At 39.8% G+C, this 22,391-nt stretch overlaps 1 protein-coding gene across 1 annotated transcript in view; it reads right to left on the bottom strand.

The window, feature by feature from the left end:
- Positions 1-22,391, bottom strand: part of LOC126094836 (nucleolar protein 6) — a 140,467-nt gene that overhangs the window by 17,928 nt on the left and 100,148 nt on the right. Inside the window, exons 14-19 of the mRNA XM_049909433.1 lie at positions 20,815-20,941; positions 16,282-16,436; positions 14,019-14,182; positions 6,437-6,690; positions 3,105-3,313; positions 2,797-2,994 (exon numbers count right to left, since the gene is read on the bottom strand). Coding sequence (XP_049765390.1) covers positions 2,797-2,994; positions 3,105-3,313; positions 6,437-6,690; positions 14,019-14,182; positions 16,282-16,436; positions 20,815-20,941 — 1,107 coding nt within the window. The remainder of the gene's footprint in view (positions 1-2,796; positions 2,995-3,104; positions 3,314-6,436; positions 6,691-14,018; positions 14,183-16,281; positions 16,437-20,814; positions 20,942-22,391) is intronic.

Here is a 22,391-nt window from a genome sequence, read left to right as displayed (position 1 = left end):
GCCTTGACTGTGCCTGCAAGTTTCTTCGACAGTATGACGGGGGAGGCAGCAAGGAGAAGTTGTTGGACTCTATCGTCACGGGAGATGAAACGTGGGTGTTTCATTACACCTCCAAAACAAAACAACAATCTCGTCAGTGGCGTTCAAATAAATGCAGTCAGCAGGAAAGGTCATGGTGACTGTATTTTGAGATTGGAAGGGGGTACTCCTCATCGATTTCATGCAACCTGGGATGACTCCAACACATATTGTGAAACATTGACCATACTCTGGCGAGCAATCCGGCGGAATCACCGGAGAGGACGACTGATGGAGGGAGTAGTGCTTCTTCACGACAACACTTGACCCCACGTCGCTCGTCAAGCACAGGAGCTTTTGAAGAAATCTGGGTGGACTGTTGTGGCCCAGCCCCTGTACAGCCCGGACTTAGCCCACAGCGATTATCACCTCTTCCCCAAGCTAAAGGAACAATTAGGTGGCAAACGTTTCAAGAGCGATGATGAAGTCTGAGCAGGGTTCACACGCTTCCTCAACGGATTGATGGGAGACATCTTCGACACAGGAATACAAAAGCTGGGGCACCATCTTCAAAAGTGCATCGAAAAAAATGGAGACTACGTTGAAAAATAGACAAATGTGTAAGCTTTTCAATGATATATAAATTAATAACAATAAACAATGTTTTCTATTTTTAAAACATATGGGAACCTCACTTTTGCTACAACCTTCGTATTATTATTCTGAGTTATAGTGTGCGCAAAATAAAACTGGTCTGGAAAATATTTAGAATAAATCCTAACAAAGAGATAGAGGGGCTGGCCAGTACTTACCTCAGCTCAGTACAGCCGATAGATACACACAAAACAAAACCGAAAATTTATGTTCCTAGCTTTCGGAACAAATGTTCCTTCATCAGGGAGGAAAGAGGGGAAAGAAAGGGAAGAAGGGAAAGGAGATTCAGTTACTCACAACCCAGGTTATGAAGCAACAGGGAAAGGAAAATAGGGAGGGTAGCAAGGATGGAGGCATGGTTGTCAGAGGGAAGCCAAAGATATTCTACTGTAAGTACTGTGCCAGCTTCAAACCAAAGAGGATGCATACAGAAGTAAAGAGGTATATAGTATAAAGATAAACACAACTATGCAGGATGAAAAGATGCGTGAATGGCTAAGAGGAAAGGGAAAGAGGAGAAGACTGAAGAGTAAATGGGAGTGAGGTTGTTTAACGTAGATTCAGTCCAGGGGGATGGCGGGATGAAAGGATGTGTTGGAGTGCAAGTTCCCATCTCCGCAGTTCAGAGGGACTGGTGTTGGGTGGGAGAAGCCAAATGGCACATACGGTTTTGTTTTGTGTGTATCTATCGGCTGTACTGAGCTGAGGTAAGTACTGGCCAGCCCCTCTATCTCTTTGTTAGGATTTGTTAAACATCTCTATATGAGATTTTCCATTAATCATTTAAATATTTAGAATAAGACAGACATGATATTGACCCCTGTTAATGACCATCACAGAAGATGCTGGAAATGACAGTCATTGATATTGATGCAATGCTGTTCTCGACTTGTAGCTGCTCTACCTAATGGATAGCAGCAATAGCATTTACAATGTTTTGCTGTAACTCTTTCAGTGTGTGAAAATTATTTGAGTACATCTGACCCTTCAATTTGGCTCTCAGGGAAAAAACTCCAGAGAAAGAGATCAGGCGATCAAGATAGGCAGGAGATTGCACTGTCTCTGCTCATTGTCCTCTCCTCACGGAATGCTTCGTATACTCGTCACAAGGTTACCAAGGCACTGCATGCTCTTGTTAGACCTTCTTTTGAGTTGATCCACATGCAGATTAATGATCATGAACAGTTTCTGGACATAATGGTCAGCATTTTAACAGTTATGATGTGGAAACTCGGTAATGGGCACCAAACAAATCTTGAGATTATGCAATGGCTCTTCAAAGTAAAGAGGGGGATCTTCTGATCCATAATGGTGCATGTTCCATGAGTTCACATACAGGCTAGACCAGGCCTAAACTGAAGAAATGAAAAACTGAGGATCAAAAAGTACTGATGTCAGTTCACTAAGAAACCACCAGCAGAATCCAACACATGAAAATTCAGCTGGACACTTTAAAATTCATGCGTAAAAGTAAATTTGTAAGGATACACATGAAAGTTCTTTTTCATAACGTGTCAACATGATGACCTCTTAATTCACATTTGCACAAATAAATGGCATTGAGGTTTTGTCGCATTTTGTTTGACGCTTTCCCTCATTCAGGAAATTTTTCTGATGTTCTAATGTTTCGGATGGTTACAGGTTATATTTGCCAGGTCCGTTTCAACCCATTTTGTCACTAAGTTTTCCACTGAAGACTTTGCCAGAGGTTTTGCACAAAGAATCTTGCACACATTTTCCACAAATTGTGATTCGCATAACATGTGACAATGAACACGTGCTGTTCTATCATGAACACCATTTTGTGTTGCATTGGTCACTAAACACATCTTCTCCTCTCACTCACTCAAACATAATGACAAAGCAAAGTACTCTGAATAGAGCATGCAGGAGATGCGCATATGCAGACATATAAAAGTAAGCAATGCTATATAAAATTCACAGTTTCCAGCATTTTCTCTGATGGGCAATTTTCCTGTTCATTGACAAGTGTCAATTCTACATCAGCCTTATAAAAAATTTATGTGCCACTTTTATTTTGCCCATCTTTTTTAAGTTTATTCTAGTAAGTATATGGATCACAAATCACTTTCTCCAAAAATTTAGTGAATCATGATTACTTACTCGCAATTCCCTTAAATAGCACTGAACTGGATCAAATCCAACAATGGGGATTTTTTCTGGTTGTTGTGGTTTATATGGTGGAAGTTTTGAAGGTTCCTTGTCAACTTTAGCTTGCAATGATTCACTTCTTCGTGAAATTAATGATGGATGTAAGTATATGACAACATCATAAAAATCTAATGCTGGAGAAAATAATGCCTGTAATAAATAAATATAAATAAATAAAAGGAAATTACAAATAAATCTTTTTAAAACAAAATATTGACTCACATTTATTTCATAAGCTTTGTAACAAGCTGATATGTTACCTGGTAATGAAGAGAAAAAGTAGACAATTGCTCTTCTATAACTTTCAGTGCTTCCACTGCAAGGGAAGTGGCATGTACAAGTACTGCTAAGGATGGAGCTTCTTTAGTCCATACTGAATGCACAGTGTCACCTGGTGTGGCAATAAAGAGTGGTGGAAGAGACTTGCGAGCATTGTGGAAATGTTTGTCAACTAAAGTCACGGTCTCATCTGCAATAATAATAATAATAATAATAATAATAAATTAAACACTGCAAAGAGACATGATATACCACACAGCAATGTTAAATAAATACAAAAAAAATCATGAGGTCACATTCATAAATGGAAAGTTACTGAATGTGTTGGCCAGATAAAGTAACTCTTGTCTGAAACAGAGAGTATTAGTTCTTACAATGATTTTTATAAAACTTAACAGGTTATTCTGAATAATCAGAAGTGATTTAATCTTCAAAAAGAATTCACTAATAAATATCGGGTGACACTGTTTTCTTTAAAAGAATAGTCCACGTGTCAACACAGGCCAAAAAATGTTCTTCATGGTGGTCACAAAGAGAAAAGCAATATTTATCAAAGATGGGAAGGGAGTGAAGAAGGGTGGGAAGATTATGGTATACATACACAAAACAAGGAATGTTTGGCTGCACAAACATAAAAATATGACAAAATACTGGATGATCACGTAAATGATTTTCAAAGCCTGCCGGAATACATGAATCTTGCTTGATCTCAGCTGATATGTGGCATTGCTGCCGATACAAACATTAGAATTGCTGTACTGCAATGCCACTCCCCTCTTGCCAGTCAATAAGTGATTCCAGCAGCACTATAAAGCTCACGCTTTCAGTGATGTATTCACCTCGCAATTTTATCGCTAACCATAATATACCACTGTGTCTTGGTTTAAATTCCGCTACATCTTGGTTTCTTTCTTAGCTTGCTTGCAGAATTTGTTGTTGTCATCGTACTGACAGCCCCAAGTTGGATGGCCAGCCTCAGTGGATTCCCCGAGTTGTTCCCAATCTTTTGGCAAATCCTGGTCATAATAAATGACAACATGATATATGGTCAGGCGGTCACTCTTCCTGCTTTCGACTTCACTATTGCTCCTAGGGCTGCCTTCATTTAGACTTTGTGGGCCCTTTTCTGGGCTCTAGTGGTTAATAGTTGTGGATGCTTATTCTAATTATCCATATGTGGTCAGCATGGCATCCATCATAATGGACATGACAATTAAAGTGCTCGTCCATATTCTGGCCATTGAAGGACTTTCCCGAACCACTATATCAGCCAATGGTCTCCAACTAATAGTGACAGCTCTTACATCATTTCTGCACCTTCAATACCACAAAAAACCTTTTCAGTCCACCATTTCACCTATCCTCCAATGACAAAGTTGAATGTATGGTACATACATTTAAGCACCAAATATTGAAGCTGGTGGTAACCACCATCACCAAAGCATTGCTCAAGATATTCCTCCGTATACAACCACTCCCATAAATGATCATGGCCCAGCAGAGCTCCTCCATGGGAGACAATCTCAAACTCAACTCGATCTCCTGGCCCCACAGCCCTGGGAATCCAGGGCTCAGAAATATTCACTGGGCTCAGCAGCATGAGCATACTCATACATGGCAAACAACACAAGGATACCAGCTTTAGTGGTTACCACTGATGGCTGGTGCCTTACGTCTGATGAGACGTGCCAGAGAGGGGTTTGGAGTACTGGCATACCAGCCAACTCAGTCTGTGCCAACTGGCTGCACTGCTGCTCATGATGCACCCTGACATAAAAAGCTCACCCTTGCAGAACACCAGCAGTGGTTTCCACGGACACAGGCATGGAGGTGGAGGACTCCACACAGCCTCTGCAACCACAGTCACTGATGCTCACATCGCTGCATCCAAGCATGATTCCGAATGCTCCCAATTCCTCATACTAACCAGCAGGCTTAAGGACCAGGGCACCAATTGTGCCCCCATTTCACCTTCTGAAGCATCATCCAAGGTGCTTCTGGCCCTTTATGCTTGGCAAAATCATTTCAATTGATTAAACATTTTCCAGTCACAAAGTTCTTTAGCTTCGGGAATTTTCCAGAGGGTAGCAAATCCCATAAATATGCCATATTTTTCAACAATTCCTATGGTTCCCAAGTGCCAAACACATCATCCACAGTAATAATTCAGCACACAAAACTTTTTTTTAACAATCAACAAATGTAGCAACCCTCTAGGAGAAGCTGTTTTCATGACTAATTTCTTATCTAAACTGTACTATATTCTTTCCTGAACTATGCCTGCAGCATAATCTATTTAATAAACATTTAATCATCCTTCAGTTAATGTTGTGTACTTCCTTTATGTTTATATCTATGGTTATGATTTTGGGGTGTTCTTCACATAGATCATTTTCAACCAAAGTTTAAGTATGTTTGTATTAAGTTACCAATCTGAAAATCAAGGAGAAAACTCCTTATAAATCGTCACCAAATAAGGATGAATTTCTGTTGCCAATTAAATAGTGACACACACTATCCACTCAGTTCTGTCATTATTTAACACTCATTTCGGCACTGCTGCTGAAATACACATCTCCACTTCTCCCATCTACCAGTACCTCTCTATCCCCTCTTTGACCCAAACATCTCCCTTCTCCCACTTGCCATCATCGCTTCCTATCCAACGTATTCATTTTCCTGGGCAACCACATGTAAACACTGTCACCCAACTGTGGGGTGTGAATTTTCATTATCGTGATAAAAAATTAGGTTATAAACAACAATAAAGATTAATGAATGGTTTGCACTCACTGAACCTGGAGTCACAACTGAGCCAGCAGCATTATAAATAAAATAGCACTTCATTTCAGAGGGAAAAAAAGAATATTTTTATGAATTCCAACACTAACCCCTATTCATAGTCTTGAGTCTGACTGACTAGTTGAACACTTTGTAAACTATCAAATCTTTCCATATAGTACTGGTTTCTCCACTTTTCTCTTTACACAATTAGGATGGAGCTCAAAATTTGTAATCCAGATATTTACAAGTACTGTTAAAATTCTTACATTTTACAACTATGAGTGTTTCATTCCATTTTACTGATGAGATTTTCACAGCAAAGAGAATACATATAAACATTTTTTGTGCCACATCCCAATATGTTTGATTTAAAAACAACATATATTAAATTCTTACTGTACACAGCATTTTTAACTCTAGCTGCAGGGAAGTGACATGTAATCAACTGATTAAAATTACAGAAAATTTTCCATGTACAGTTAATTTTCATGTACAGTTAATTTTTGTAAGGCAAAAAACTTCAACTTACTGTCGAGTTCATTATTTATGTTGACAATCAATGGCTCCATGTGCCAATCAGTGTATGCAAGTCTATGAAGAAAACGGAAAAAAGCACATTGTGGTTGTTGAGGTGGCTGATATGGCCCAGGAGATGAATACAGTGATGCAACAATTAGTTCTACAGCCATAGCAGGCATATGACTATCACCAAGCATCTGTGAAGATAGCCACCGTTTTGCCAAACATGTTGCTGGTCCATATGATGGATACTCCTGATGCAAACTGCAACAGCAGAATACTGTATAATCTTGGTCCACAAAAACAAATAAAAGAGAAAAGGATAATAGTGCTATGTATTCTAGAACATAAAATAAAGTAGAAACTAAGAATACAAGCACAAGTCTGCCCTACAAGGATAAAGATCACTAATGGCATCTTCATGTGATGTGTTTAATAACAGACTGTCTGTAATCTGCATTTGTTTTCTTTACAAGATACTTATTTTACTATATATCATTACTCCCTGGTATTTGCATGGCAAAATTGGCTTCAACTGTGACTAGCCATGTAGTGAAATGCTACTACACTTTTAATGTCATGACAGTCACAATATAGATTCTCTACACATAAGTTGTCAGTACTTCTCTTAATGCTATCAAATAAAGATCTGGCAGCGAAATTCTGAATTCAAATTCTTGCTAGGATAGGCTAGATGCCAATGGTGGCAGTGTATTTAAAGTTGTAAACTGCTCAACAATATCTAGTGACTTTATTACAGATCCTATTGTAAAATAAACTAGGTAAAGAATAGTGTAAAAGGTGGGTCACATGTGGTAATCAGATGTTACAGTATACCACCTGCCTTCATAGCTGTAGTGACAGGGATTCAAGTGAGACTAACTGAATGTTTTAACTGGAAGACACTTCAAGCAGTTAGTTATAGAACCAAAAGTCTTGAACTTCTTGAACCAGTTAATGAAGAGCAGAGTATCGATGATCATGCAGAAAGCCAAAGTTCTTCACTGGGAGAATCTTAAGAAAACGTAATTCACCAATGAAATTAATGGTTTACATTATACTTGTTTGACCCATTCTGAGTACTGCCTGTCAGTCTTGGATTAACAGAAAAGACATAAAAGGTATAACAAAGGGTAGCATCTTTCATCACATCTCATTTAGCATGAGTAAGATTATTAAGAAATATCCAGTTGCAGATGCTACAAGACAAGCATCCATGGAGAAGTTTACTGTTAAAAGTCTGAGAATGTACACTCCTGGAAATTGAAATAACAACACCGTGAATTCATTGTCCCAGGAAGGGGAAACTTTATTGACACATTCCTGGGGTCAGATACATCACATGATCACACTGACAGAACCACAGGCACATAGACACAGGCAACAGAGCATGCACAATGTCGGCACTAGTACAGTGTATATCCACCTTTCGCAGCAATGCAGGCTGCTATTCTCCCATGGAGACGATCGTAGAGATGCTGGATGTAGTCCTGTGGAACGGCTTGCCATGCCATTTCCACCTGGCGCCTCAGTTGGACCAGCGTTCATGCTGGACGTGCAGACCGCGTGAGACGACGCTTCATCCAGTCCCAAACATGCTCAATGGGGGACAGATCTGGAGATCTTACTGGCCAGGGTAGTTGACTTACACCTTCTAGAGCACGTTGGGTGGCACGGGATACATGCGGACGTGCATTGTCCTGTTGGAACAGCAAGTTCCCTTGCCGATCTAGGAATGGTAGAACGATGGGTTCGATGACGGTTTGGATGTACCGTGCACTATTCAGTGTCCCCTCGACGATCACCAGTGGTGTACGGCCAGTGTAGGAGATCGCTCCCCACACCATGATGCCGGGTGTTGGCCCTGTGTGCCTCGGTCGTATGCAGTCCTGATTGTGGCGCTCACCTGCACGGCGCCAAACACGCATACGACCATCATTGGCACCAAGGCAGAAGCAACTCTCATCGCTGAAGACGACACGTCTCCATTCGTCCCTCCAATCACGCCTGTCACGACACCACTGGAGGCGGGCTGCACGATGTTGGGGCGTGAGCGGAAGACGGCCTAACGGTGTGCGGGACCGTAGCCCAGCTTCATGGAGACGGTTGCGAATGGTCCTCGCCGATACCCCAGGAGCAACAGTGTCCCTAATTTGCTGGGAAGTGGCGGTGCGGTCCCCTACGGCACTGCGTAGGATCCTACGGTCTTGGCGTGCATCCGTGCGTCGCTGCAGTCCGGTCCCAGGTCGACGGGCACGTGCACCTTCCGCCGACCACTGGCGACAACATCGATGTACTGTGGAGACCTCACGCCTCACGTGTTGAGCAATTCGGCGGTACGTCCACCCGGCCTCCCGCATGCCCACTATACGCCCTCGCTCAAAGTCCGTCAACTGCACATACGGTTCACGTCCACGCTGTCGCGGCATGCTACCAGTGTTAAAGACTGCGATGGAGCTCCGTATGCCACGGCAAACTGGCTGACACTGACGGCGGCGGTGCACAAATGCTGCGCAGCTAGCGCCATTCGACGGCCAACACCGCGGTTCCTGGTGTGTCCGCTGTGCCGTGCGTGTGATCATTGCTTGTACAGCCCTCTCGCAGTGTCCGGAGCAAGTATGGTGGGTCTGACACACCGGTGTCAATGTGTTCTTTTTTCCATTTCCAGGAGTGTATGTTCCAAGAAGAGTCGGGCAATATATTACTTCCATCTACACATGTTTCGTGAACTGATCAAATGAAGAAAATCAAGAGAAATGTGAGCTCATATGAAGGCTCACTGAAAGTAGTTTTTCCTGTGCACCATTTGAGGTTGAAACAGGTAAGTGGGGAAATAGTGATACCAGATGAACCCTCTGCCACACACTGTAAGATGGCTTGTGAAGTATAAGTGTAGGAGGAGATACAGATGTAGATGGGTACACAAAATTAAAAAAAAAAAAAAAGACCCTACTGATTTATGGATACTGTAGTTACCTTCAGAAGTTCTGAGCCACTAGAGCCATACCCACATTTAAAATACATCATCATGAACTTGTAACAACACTAGCCACAGTCTTCTTGTATAAATAGCAAATAAAGTGAAACACTTTTACACTTTTCAGGGAACTTCATAAAAAATTGTGTAAATTTTGGGAAATTATGTTTCAAGCATATACTTGATTTTTATTATTAACCAACACATTTGATGAAAAATCCAGGATTTAGTGTTTCTCCAATTACTTCTGGTGAATTTTTTGCTATCTGGTTTTCAAATTCATAGAAACATTCGAAAGTTTTGATGTGTGCTGCAAAAATTTAGCATAAGTCTGAAAGTAATTATGAGACCTGGACAAATGTTACATACATACATACATACATATATATGACATCAAACTGCAGACAAGAAGTATATTTAACTTCAAATCATAAAATCTGCTACTCTGTACATTATAAATGACTTTTTAAGAAAAATAACCAATGTATAGGACAGAAGATGGCAACAGGTGACACTGGTGATTACATAAGATGGTGGATTTGATAACAGAAATACATTCTATCTGATCATACATGGCACTGAACACACATAACATCATTATATTGAGCCCAACATCTCAATCAGCTGACTAATGGTGGCATCCATTATTGGGCAACTTCTAGAATACTGTTCAATTTATGTTAACAGCAGTATTTTCAGTAGAGGCTTTTTTATTACAGTGGCAAAATGTTGGGCAATGTCTGACTGCACAAAAAATATTTGAAAGGAAGCGATATTTTGCTGCATGAGTGAAGTCGTTTTGAAAACACAAAAAAAGTTTGCAACATGTTTTTGCAGATTAAGTCATTAATATTTTGTCTTCTATTCCTGTAGAAGCAGTAAAATAAATGATTCAAGTACAGCTATTCAGTAATTCACTAGAAAACTGTAATGCTGTTGCCTGTAAAAACAAATATTATCAATACTTGAAATCCCTACAAAAACACATAGCAGAAAACACTTAACACTAGCTTCCAAGCTCTTGCTCCTTTTCTAGTAGATGTACTCACTCACACACACACACACACACACACACACATACACACACACACACAACCGCCACAAAGACACCTAAACGTCTACACCTGCGGTAGCAGTGACACTTATTATTGTAAGTAGTTGCCTGGGTAGAGGTGGGGACAGGGTAGGGAAGGTCACACGAGTCAAGGCGTGGGTAGCAGGATAAAATGGTTCAAATGGCTCTAAGCACTATGGGACTTAACATCAGAGGTCATAAGTCTCCTGGACTTAGAACTACTTAAACCTAACCAACCTAAGGACATCACACACATCCATGCCCGAGACAGGATTCGAACCTGCGACCGTAGCAGCAGCGCGGTTTCGGACTGAAGCGCCTAGAACTGCTCGGTCACAGCGCCTGGCTGGTAGCAGGATTGTGTGAGGCCTTATACTAGTGTTAACAGTTTCCTATTACATGTTTCTGTGTGCAACACTCAATCCTCTATAGGTAGGTGAATGTTTTTTCCCCTTATTTTATGTAAAACTATCAATACAATTTTCCAAATTGTTTTTGCCTGGCCAAATGTGAAAACAATAACCACTGCATTAATGTTGGGAATTTTGGAGAAATTAAGTTGACTGCACAAATACATGCATAATACCGGTATTAATACAAGCCATTCAAGTGTTAAAATTTATGCCCGATTTCATCTATAAATGAGAAAAAGAGTAAATTTTGACTCCACTTCGCACAGTGCATATTGACAAAATCTTAGCTTTTTGCCCTCTGTCACAAAACTTGGACGGTTTCAAAGCTTAACGTGGTGTCCTACAAAGTTCGTCATGAAGTTATATGTACATAGATACATAACATCATCATGAAATATAATGTAGGGCATGATATAGAATGGAATTTGTAGTTAAATTTTAGCTGTGTTGTTAGGTCCTTTTCCAACCCGTACCTTGAAAACCAGGACATATTCCGAAAGAACGAAGGTTTGTGACAAATATAATTTTATTAAAATTGCTTAGTCTTTTCTTTTAGTTCCAACCTACGAACCACTTAGGAAAACACTGCTGTACATATTCCATAAAAAGCAATATGCCATACACCACTTTATAACATCTCCCTGCAAATCAAAGTTAAAGTTTATTTCTTTTTTTACAAAATAATATGTCAACAACTCCCATGTACTTCACAAAGAGGTGCCACACCTGAAAAGGTTTGAAAGAAGTACGTATATTATCCGGAAGATGTATTACCATAGCTGTGTTTACCATTGCCAAATTTTCTTACATTAGGAATATTACTGAAGTTTTATCCCAACCCAACAACTTGTTCAATAACTCAACTATAAACAACACCACACAGTATGGTTACATTTAAGTTGGCAGTGAGACTAGTGGCATGAACTGTTCCAACTTTTAACATCATCTACTGATTCAAACCTAGGAAGTTCAATGAAGTCTATTGTGCAATATTTCTAAACACTACTTGAAAATAAACACTTTGCTGGCAACGTTATACACTCTAAGATTGGGGGCGGGAATAGGGGAATGGCGCACGAACGACACACCACAAAAGAAGTGTCCAAATGGGATGGAAATCAGTGGATGTGATGTACATGTATAGACAAAAATTTCAGAAAATTGGGTGATTTATTCAAGAGAAAGGGCTTCACAAATTGAGCAAGTCAATAACATGCTAGTCCACCTCTGGCACTTATCCAGCTTGGCACTGATAGAATTGTTGGATGTCCTCCTGATGGATATCGTGCCAAATTTTATCCAATTGATGCATCAGAATCATCAAAATCCTGAGCTGGTTGGAAGGCCCTGCACATAATGCTCCAAACATTCTCAACTGGGGAGAGATCTGGTGACCTTGCTGGCCAAGGTAAGGTTTGTCAAGGAAGAAGACTTGCAGTAGAAACTCTCACCGTGTGCAGGCGGACCTTATCTTGCTGAAATGTAAGCCCAAGATAGCTTGCCATGAAGGGCAACAAAACTATTTGCAGAATACCATCGACACAATACTGTGCTGTCAGTGTGTCATGGATGACAACCAAAGTGGTCCTGACAAGCCAAATAACTGCTTGCATAAGGGCCAGAAGTGGATTAACACTTCATTGACTTGCTAAATTTGTGAAGTTCTTTCTCTTAAATAAATCATCCAACTTTCTGTTTGTCTCAACATGTACCTCACATCTAAAAATTACTGTACCATTTGGATTATTTCTTTGTGGTCTGCCACTTTTTTCTGTTTTAGAGTGTATCTCAATTACACTTTTTCTTTTTTATCCTTTTCTCCATTAACATTGATTCATTAAGTGTAAATGGTGGGAAATAGATGACGATGCAGAAGCAACATTCTGAACACAGAGAATTTTTAGAGATCGATAAAAAATGTCATAAACAGTGGGAAGATAATAATTCCAGGGATGTAAAAGTGGGGTTATACTTCAGATAATACACCAACTTGGACACAGATACACTTTAATAAACGTACCCACTGTGTTAGGTGGATGTGAAGTCATACAGTGGGTGTAGGAAGGGCTCAGCAAAGTAAGGAACTGACCTATTCTGAGAACATGTGTTTTGTTGTACTTGACTAAAGTGTTTTATTTAATAAATGAGTTGAGTCTCGGTGACACTTTACCTGGCCTATTGCAAGAGCTTAGCTATTCATGCATTCAAACATATTTACTGCTTTTCACTCATAAAATTTTGAATGAGTACCATAAACTATATGGGCTGGAGAAATGAGAATGGCAGCAAGTCGCACAGAGTCAAGGAAGTGCACCTTCTTGGTAACATTTTGAAACTAGTCTGACTCTGAGTTACATTAAACAACCATATTTATTATTTTAGTCATGTGCCACTTATGCTGGAAATTCCGAGTAGAGCAACTGACAATCAAAATGTTTATGGCAACAAGTCTTTACTAGCTACTGCACTGCAGGAAGCCTTACATGCTCTTTTTTCAAATAATTGAATTACATTACAGGAATCCTACAATTTATGGCAGAACAGAAATCATGATCTGAGTTGGCCCTTTTCCCTTGCAGTAAATTTGGCAAATGGAAAAAAATGATAAATCCAAAGGTTAAAAGTGCAATCCTCATTTAGTACTAATGTATTTTCCTCTAGATTATTGATACATTCATCTCTGACAGTGTACACTGAATATGTGTTAAGTACGAGGTGCACTGTAGTTTTGAGTTTATGTTTAACTGCAAGTTGTCTTATAACTGTCTGGGTAGTTAAGCTCATGTAAGATTAAGCCATGGCCATACCACATGAGAAAGAGAGAGAGAGAGACAGAGAGAGAGAGAGAGAGAGAGGGTGGGGGGGAGCCTATTTTTTGGAGCTTTGCCACAAAAAATCATGGAGCCAACTGATGATTAAATTCGAGGTCTCTAGTTTGTACGGAAGAGAAATACTAAACCACAACATAACAAAACTAATAACACACAATTATCTAAAGCTGTAACAGAAACCTATACAAGTGTTATTTGTACCTTAGATATCATAGTTCTTACCGAGTCAAAAAAACTTACAATTCCAAAGTGTTTTGTATGAATAAATTAAAAAGATTACTCTTAATATACATTACCCATGCAATGCACTTGTCAATTTTGGTGAGTGAACAACTTTCTTTTCAAGTGCTAACGACTGTGGAGTGTCTCTGTACTTTCTTACTCCAAGTGGTGTGGTCATTTCTTTTAACAATGCTATTTCTCTAGTGCAAGCTATACGAAGTCTAAACACAAAACCATCCTGGAAAAAAATTAAAGACACATTATTGAAGTTATGTGAACTTCTCTTTGAATTACAAGTTTATTCCAATTCTGCACAAAAATCAAATAGTAAATAATTAAAGTTATATAATAAAAAAAACTTAAATATTCTATTGCACATAAAATTCAGACAACTAAGCTATGCTTTGTACAGATACTCATGATTACATATGTAATCATTTACTTTATTTACAAAGCATGAACAAATCAGCAGCAGTAGTAGTAGTAGTAGTGTAGTAGCAGTAGTGACAGTAGTAGTAGTAGTAGTAGTAGTAGTACTATGAGTAGAGGAAGAAGAAGAAGGAGAAATGTGACATTTTCTTTCCACGGTGTACATAAATAAACTTACTAAGCATGAAAAAAGCAGTAGATAGTTAAAAAAATTAAAGGTTTATTAGATTTACTCTCCACCAGGTATACTAGGAGGGAAGGCAGATCAAGGAAAATGTCCATGATATACACAGTGACAGAAGATTTAAATGCTGAATGATGTACTATGCACCAAAACTAGATGTAACCTACTAAGAAGCATCTCCATCTGCAGATGAGTCTTGTCACTTCAGAATCACAAAGGAAACAGTATATATTGAGCAAGTATTAGGAAAGCTAAAAGCAACTACTAATTGTAGTTGCACTGCTCTTGAATTAAGATATTACAAAGTACAAAACTGTAAATCAAAAGCATCTGGTTTAAAGTAAAGTGTGTCATCTTGAACAGGTTAAGTGTCATCAAGAATCAACTAAAACATTTTGAAGAAATTGCTCGGCCCTTGATGTTTTCTTAGTAAATTGATTTTTGGATTTGCAATTGTGTTGTCATTTCAGTTTTAACATCTTCTTTGGCAGTTTACATACTGTAGTTGTCTTAGTTGTATCAAATTAGTTGCAGGCCAAACAACACACAATTAAACCCATACTCAGCACACGATGACAGCAACTACTGGACTTGTCAAAATATTGTGTAAAGAGAAAAGTACATTTTGACTGCAAGTCTTAAGAGCTGCTTCAGTTTTTCAAAAATTTTAATTTTATGTTTGTGGATGTGTAGAAATTGTCAGTGTGTTAGTAGGAAAACCAAATGGAATCTGCACATGGTTAGTAAATTCCAATTACTGGACAGATTCGGGATTTTGCATGGTGATCAGAGAGCAAATAAGGTTGAAGAAACATAGTCTCATCTTCTGAGGAATAGTGAAGCTAACAACCTGAGTTTAACTATTCCAATTGATAAAAGAGAGGAAAAGGAAGGATTCAGTGCTGTAGCTAAGAACAATTCCAGCCATTGTTGTTTCATCAGTTGAGAAGGCTAACTGACTATAAATCATTAGCTATGCTGTTTATTTCCATGCACACAGACTAGATCTTAAAGAAGAGTTCAACACCATATCTGCAACTGTATATTGTTTGCCAAATTTTCCCAATGGGTCTTTTTACGTCCATTTGAGGAGATATAGTTGTATCATTCATTAATTTACATTCTTGAAGTTGTACCTCAAGAAACTACAGTTATGCTACAAGAATTTTGTGAAAATGTGTAATAGACAAGTACACCGACCTGTTCCATTAAGGGAAACAGAGCGAGATTTAACAACATTCGCATAAAACAATGGAGTGCCATAGCACCAGCGCTAATGAGAATGAATAAGCAGATTTATGCTATCCCAACAGCGAATTCAGCCACCATTTTCACAGCATAATGCCTTGACAACCTTGACATATCAGCATAGAAAATACGAACAGAACATGGAACACAAAAATGAAACACTAATCAAAAAGCACAAAAATAAAATAAAAAAGTACAAAGATAAAACAAAGATACGAGAAGGAAGTTGCTACTCATCACATAAAGGAGATTCTGGGTTGCAGATAGATACAACAAAAAGACTCGCACAATTAAAGTTTTTGGCCTTCGTCAACAATAGACACACACACACACACACACACACACACACACACACAAACACACTAACTAAGCTAAATAACTAACTAACTAAAAGTGAGTAGCAACTTTCTTTCTCACATATTTTTACATTCAAATTCTTGAAAGATAAAACAAAGAGATAGACATCTGAAGAGTACCTTGAGTATGTCAACATAATCCTGATATGGCTGTGCTGCTAAATTAAACTGGTCATGAAGGCACTGAGATATTTTAATGTTAAAAGCAGCTCGAATACGGCGAACAGCTTCTATGTCATTTGGCCATTTTCCACTTGCTGCCAATATAATGACCACTGAGAACAAAAAATTCTTCTTCAGTTCCTCACACTACAATGCAGTATTAAGAAATACAGCCATGAATATTCATTAAGCGAAGTTTCTCAAGGACAGATGAAATAAACTTTTAGTTTTACATAAAATTATAACTCATCAGTCACATAACAACATACAAACTGATTAATGGCACACTTACTACCCTCTTTAATGCACTCTGCAAATGGCACAGCTGTAAATAAGGGAATAGTAATTACTTAACAACAGTATATTTTGAAGATACATATAAGATTATCAAGAATAATGGTTTGAAGGAAGCAAGTATTCCACCTAACTACACAAGGAGTTAACTGCATTTAAAAAGGGCAAATCATATACACAATTGTTTAAAATGAGTACTGCATGACACAATAGATACACTGAATATGATTGTGCAGTCAACCGAAACACTGAGGCATTAAACATGTTACCCTAGGATGCCCCTTGTTTTGAATCCATGCTCTTTACAGCCTATTACTTAACTGCTGTCCTCCAAGATTTCTTTTCTTTTATTTTTGAGTGGGTGGGATTGATTTGAGGGGGTGGGGGTGGGGGGGGGGGGGTGGGGGGGGGGGTGTTCAGTGAAGTGCAATTGAAAGAACATAAGGACTTCTGGTAAGACAAATACAGGGTAACATCAACAGCAGGAATAAATGGTAAATGAGAATATGATTCATTGAGACTTGTGAAGCCCACGAGAGTGTGCATTTGGGTTTTTGGGTTTTGTGTGTGTGTGTGTGTGTGTGTGTGTGTGTGTGTGTGTGTGTGTGTGTGTGTGTGTAATGTTGTTAGAAAAAGAGTTAGTGCTTGAAAGATTGTCTGAATGCTGTTATATGTTTCTCTGCTCAACATATCTATCTGCTATAGGTGAACGGTTGCCTTTCTCTTATTTTCCTATTGCTCAATCCAGGAACATCCATTACTCTTCTTTATTTCGAACAGAAGGATAGGACTGAGACTGAGCTATTGTGAACAGTTTAATGATGTTCTCATCAGAATCGACAGCAAACTGATGCCAACAGCAATAGCGCAGGTACACATGCCTACGTCACAAGCAGAAGATGAAGAAGTAGAGAAAGTATATAAGTGTACTGCATAGGTAATTCAGTATATAAAGGGAGATAGTAATCTAATAATCATAGGGGATTAGAACATGACAGTAGGGAAAGGGAAGGGAATGGAAGGGAAAGAATGAGATATAGGAGAATATGGGCTTGGTAGTAGGAATAAGAGAGCAGAAGGGCTAATTGAGTTCTGCAATAAATTTTGGTTAGTAGTAGTGAGTACACTACACAAAAATGAAAAGAGGAGGTGGTTTATTAGGAAAAGGCCTGGAGACACAGGAAGATTTCAGCTGGGATACATCATGGTGCAACAAAGACTTCAAAATCAGATAATGGATTGTTAGACATACCCAGGAGCAGATATGGACTCAGTTCACAATTTAGTAATGATGAAGAGTAGGCTGAAATTTAAGAGAATAGTCCAGAAATAAGAGAATAGTCCAGCAAAATCAGTGTGGAAAGAAGTGGGGTACAGAAATACTGATGACTAATGAGATGTGTTTGAGGTACTCTAAGGCTGTAAATATTGAAATACTGAATACCACAATGGACCGTCCAGTTGAAGAGAAATGGATCTCTCCAAAGGTGGCGATCACAGAAGTTGGACAGACTAACATCAGTCCAAGGAAGATAAATGTGAATAAACTTGGGTAACAGATAAAATATTTTAATTCAACTAAATGAGGTGGTACAAAAATGTTCAGTGAAAGACAGTCCACACAATATATATCACTTAGAAATGAAAGCTAAAACAATGTGCCTCCACGAAAAATGTGATGAAATTGAAAAAGAAACGGTCATCACGACTGATACAGCATACAGAAAAGTAAAAACAAACTTCTGTGAAATTAAAATAAAGGGCATCAACATTGAGAGTATGACAAGAATTCCACTGTTGAAATGAAACGATCATGCGGCATTACTGACCGAAGCACCCCATCTGGTGTAGTTCGGGCATCTAGTGCAAGTCCTTTTAGTTGATGCCATGTTCGTGGTTTGCATATTGATGATGTTGAGGAAAACACAACATCCAGCCCGGAGGGGAGAAAACCTCCAACCCAGCTGGGAATCAAACCCAGGCCCTCTGCATGGCAGTCAGCTGTGCTGACTGCTCAGCTACAGAGCCGGACATTGAAAACAGATGAGGTAGTGGACAGGTAGAAAGAGTACAGTGAAGGTCTCTACGAGGGGGAGGACTTGTCTGGTGACATGACAGAAGAAGAAATGGGAGTTGAGAATGGGCGATACAAGTGATCGAGAATTATGGTCTGACTTAAATAGAGTTTTGGAAGACTTGCAATCAAATAAGGCAAAAGGGATAAACAATGTTCCTTTGGAATTTCTAAAACAAATGACTATTCAAGTTGGTATGTAAAATCTGTGAGACCAGACACATGCCATCAGAATTTCAGAAAAATATCATCCACAAAATTCCAAAGATAGCAGATACAGGTAACTGAGAGAATTATCGCACAGTAACCTGACAACTCAAGCACTTAGGTTGTTGACAAAAATAATACACAGAAGAATGGAAAAGGAAATCGAGAAGCCATTACAGAATGGCAAGTTTGTCTTCAAGACAGGTAAAGAGACCATATAAGCAGTTCTGTCGTTACTCTTGATAATGGAAGGGGGACTTAAGAAAAATCAGGACACATTTGCTGGATTTGTTGACACAGAAACAAAAAATGGAAAATAGTGCAAGATGATATGAAAAGGACAGGCTACTCATCACATACAGGGGGCACTGAGTTGCAGACAGGCACAGAGATAAGACTGCAAAAATTTAAGCTTTTGGAAACAACACACACACACACACACAGACACACACACACACACACACACACACACACACAAAAGCACACATAGACATTCACAGTGGCTGTGTGCCTTCCAAAGAAGGCCATTTGGCTGGCCAAGAGCTCGGGCTTTCATAATACTGCTGTTATTCCATCTTGAACTTTCCACTGTTCGGCACAAGATCTTGGAAATCCTGAGAAAGACAGTAGCTTAGCTACAGGAAATATACAATACAATACACACAAGAACCAAGAGAGAACAAAAGAATGGCAGTCAATGAATGAATTGTTCAGACTAACAGTAGTGTCAGGTAGGAATGCTGTGCTTCTCTCCTACTGTTTAATCTGAACACTGAATAAACAATGACAAAAATAAAAGAAAGTTTCAAGGGTGGGACTGAAATTCAGGGTAAAAGGATATCAATGATGAAATTAACTGATAACACTGACATCCTCAGTGAAAGTGAAGAAGAATTACAGAATGTGTTGATGGGAATGGAAAATCTAATGAGTAAAGAATACAGATTGAGAGTAAACTGAAGAAAGATGAAAGTAATAACGAGTAACAGAAATGAGATTAGCAATACATTGAACATCAAAACTGGTGACCATGAACTGGATGAAGCTGAGTAATTCAGGTACCTAGGATGCAAAATAACATATCATGTATGAAGAAAGGGGGACATAACAAGCGGATTAGCACTGGCAAAGACAGTGTTCTGACCAAAAATCACAGACTGTGGACACCAGGAAAGCAGAGAACAAGGCATCTGAGATGCAATGTTATGTAATTATATTGAAAATTAGATGGACTGGCAAGCTATGGACTGAGGTGGTTCTCTGCAGAACAGGCAAAGAAAGGAATGTGTAGAAAATACTGATAAGAAGATGGGACATGATGATATGACACTTTTTAAGACACCACAGAAAATTTCCTTGGTACCAGAATGACCTGTAGACATCAAAACTGCAGAGGAAGACAGAGATTGGAATATAACCAACAAATAATTAAGGATATAGGGTGCAAGTGCTACTCTAAGATGAAGAGGGTAACATAGCAGAGGAATTCATGACAAGTCACATCAAACCAGTTAGAGGACTCAAAATTGTAAAATAAATAAATAATTAAATCTGGAACTAGCACTTTCCTCTTTCTATACCACTTACAAATCTTTCTTGAAATTGGGTACAATAGTGACAGGAACTGGGTGACATTCTTTCAAAGGAACCATGCCAGCAACTAAATTTAATACAAAACTGTCACAAAACCAAGTGTACTCCACAATATATTACTCCACTGAAATAATGCAATTCTGTGTCATGATAAAATGCAAGCAGCTAGAATTTCAAATTTATCGCTTTGATTGTGCAAAAAAAGTACTTACTAAGGAAAATCTGTATTGTCATTGTTTCTATTAATAAGATTATTTTGACTCAAAAATGTGTTAATGCCACAAGCTAAAAATTACAACTCCAGACAGAATCACAACTCATACCTTCAATAGGTAGTACCCATCGTGGAATATGCTTATGTGGTGAATCTTCAAGAAAAATATAACACAAGGAGCGGTCAGCACAAGTACTTCGTTGTAACTTGTGTGTTGTAGAAAGTGGAGGGAAAACCTGTAACATAAAGACATAGCAATCAAGGTGCAAAATAACATAAAACTAATGACAGAACTTAGATTGGAGGGGAGGGGGTAAAAAAAGCACTTAAATGATTATTAATCAAAAGATAGAACACATGGGATGGATCTCATTGCATCATTCAATAATAAGCCTATCTTCTAAATGAAGAGAATGATTTTCTTTCTTCCCTACATTCAGCCAACTTTTTGCTTCCTAATACCACATGGAATCATCATTGTACACTCCTGGAAATTGAAATAAGAACACCGTGAATTCATTGTCCCAGGAAGGGGAAACTTTATTGACACATTCCTGGGGTCAGATACATCACATGATCACACTGACAGAACCACAGGCACATAGACACAGGCAACAGAGCATGCACAATGTCGGCACTAGTACAGTGTATATCCACCCTTCGCAGCAATGCAGGCTGCTATTCTCCCATGGAGACGATCGTAGAGATGCTGGATGTAGTCCTGTGGAACGGCTTGCCATGCCATTTCCACCTGGCGCCTCAGTTGGACCAGCGTTCGTGCTGGACGTGCAGACCGCGTGAGACGACGCTTCATCCAGTCCCAAACATGCTCAATGGGGGACAGATCCGGAGATCTTGCTGGCCAGGGTAGTTGACTTACACCTTCTAGAGCACGTTGGGTGGCACGGGATACATGCGGACGTGCATTGTCCTGTTGGAACAGCAAGTTCCCTTGCCGGTCTAGGAATGGTAGAACGATGGGTTCGATGACGGTTTGGATGTACCGTGCACTATTCAGTGTCCCCTCGACGATCACCAGTGGTGTACGGCCAGTGTAGGAGATCGCTCCCCACACCATGATGCCGGGTGTTGGCCCTGTGTGCCTCGGTCGTATGCAGTCCTGATTGTGGCGCTCACCTGCACGGCGCCAAACACGCATACGACCATCATTGGCACCAAGGCAGAAGCGACTCTCATCGCTGAAGACTACACGTCTCCATTCGTCCCTCCATTCACGCCTATCGCGACACCACTGGAGGCGGGCTGCACGATGTTGGGGCGTGAGCGGAAGACGGCCTAACGGTGTGCGGGACCGTAGCCCAGCTTCATGGAGACGGTTGCGAATGGTCCTCGCCGATCCCCAGGAGCAACAGTGTCCCTAATTTGCTGGGAAGTGGCGGTGCGGTCCCCTACGGCACTGCGTAGGATCCTACGGTCTTGGCGTGCATCCGTGCGTCGCTGCGGTCCGGTCCCAGGTCGACGGGCACGTGCACCTTCCGCCGACCACTGGCGACAACATCGATGTACTGTGGAGACCTCACGCCCCACGTGTTGAGCAATTCGGCGGTACGTCCACCCGGCCTCCCGCATGCCCACTATACGCCCTCGCTCAAAGTCCGTCAACTGCACATACGGTTCACGTCCACGCTGTCGCGGCATGCTACCAGTGTTAAAGACTGCGATGGA

This window comes from Schistocerca cancellata, chromosome 8, assembly GCF_023864275.1.
Source record: "Schistocerca cancellata isolate TAMUIC-IGC-003103 chromosome 8, iqSchCanc2.1, whole genome shotgun sequence".
Lineage (NCBI taxonomy): Eukaryota > Metazoa > Arthropoda > Insecta > Orthoptera > Acrididae > Schistocerca > Schistocerca cancellata.
Note: the sequence above shows the minus strand (reverse complement) of the source record. Positions and strands in the feature narration are given on the sequence as shown.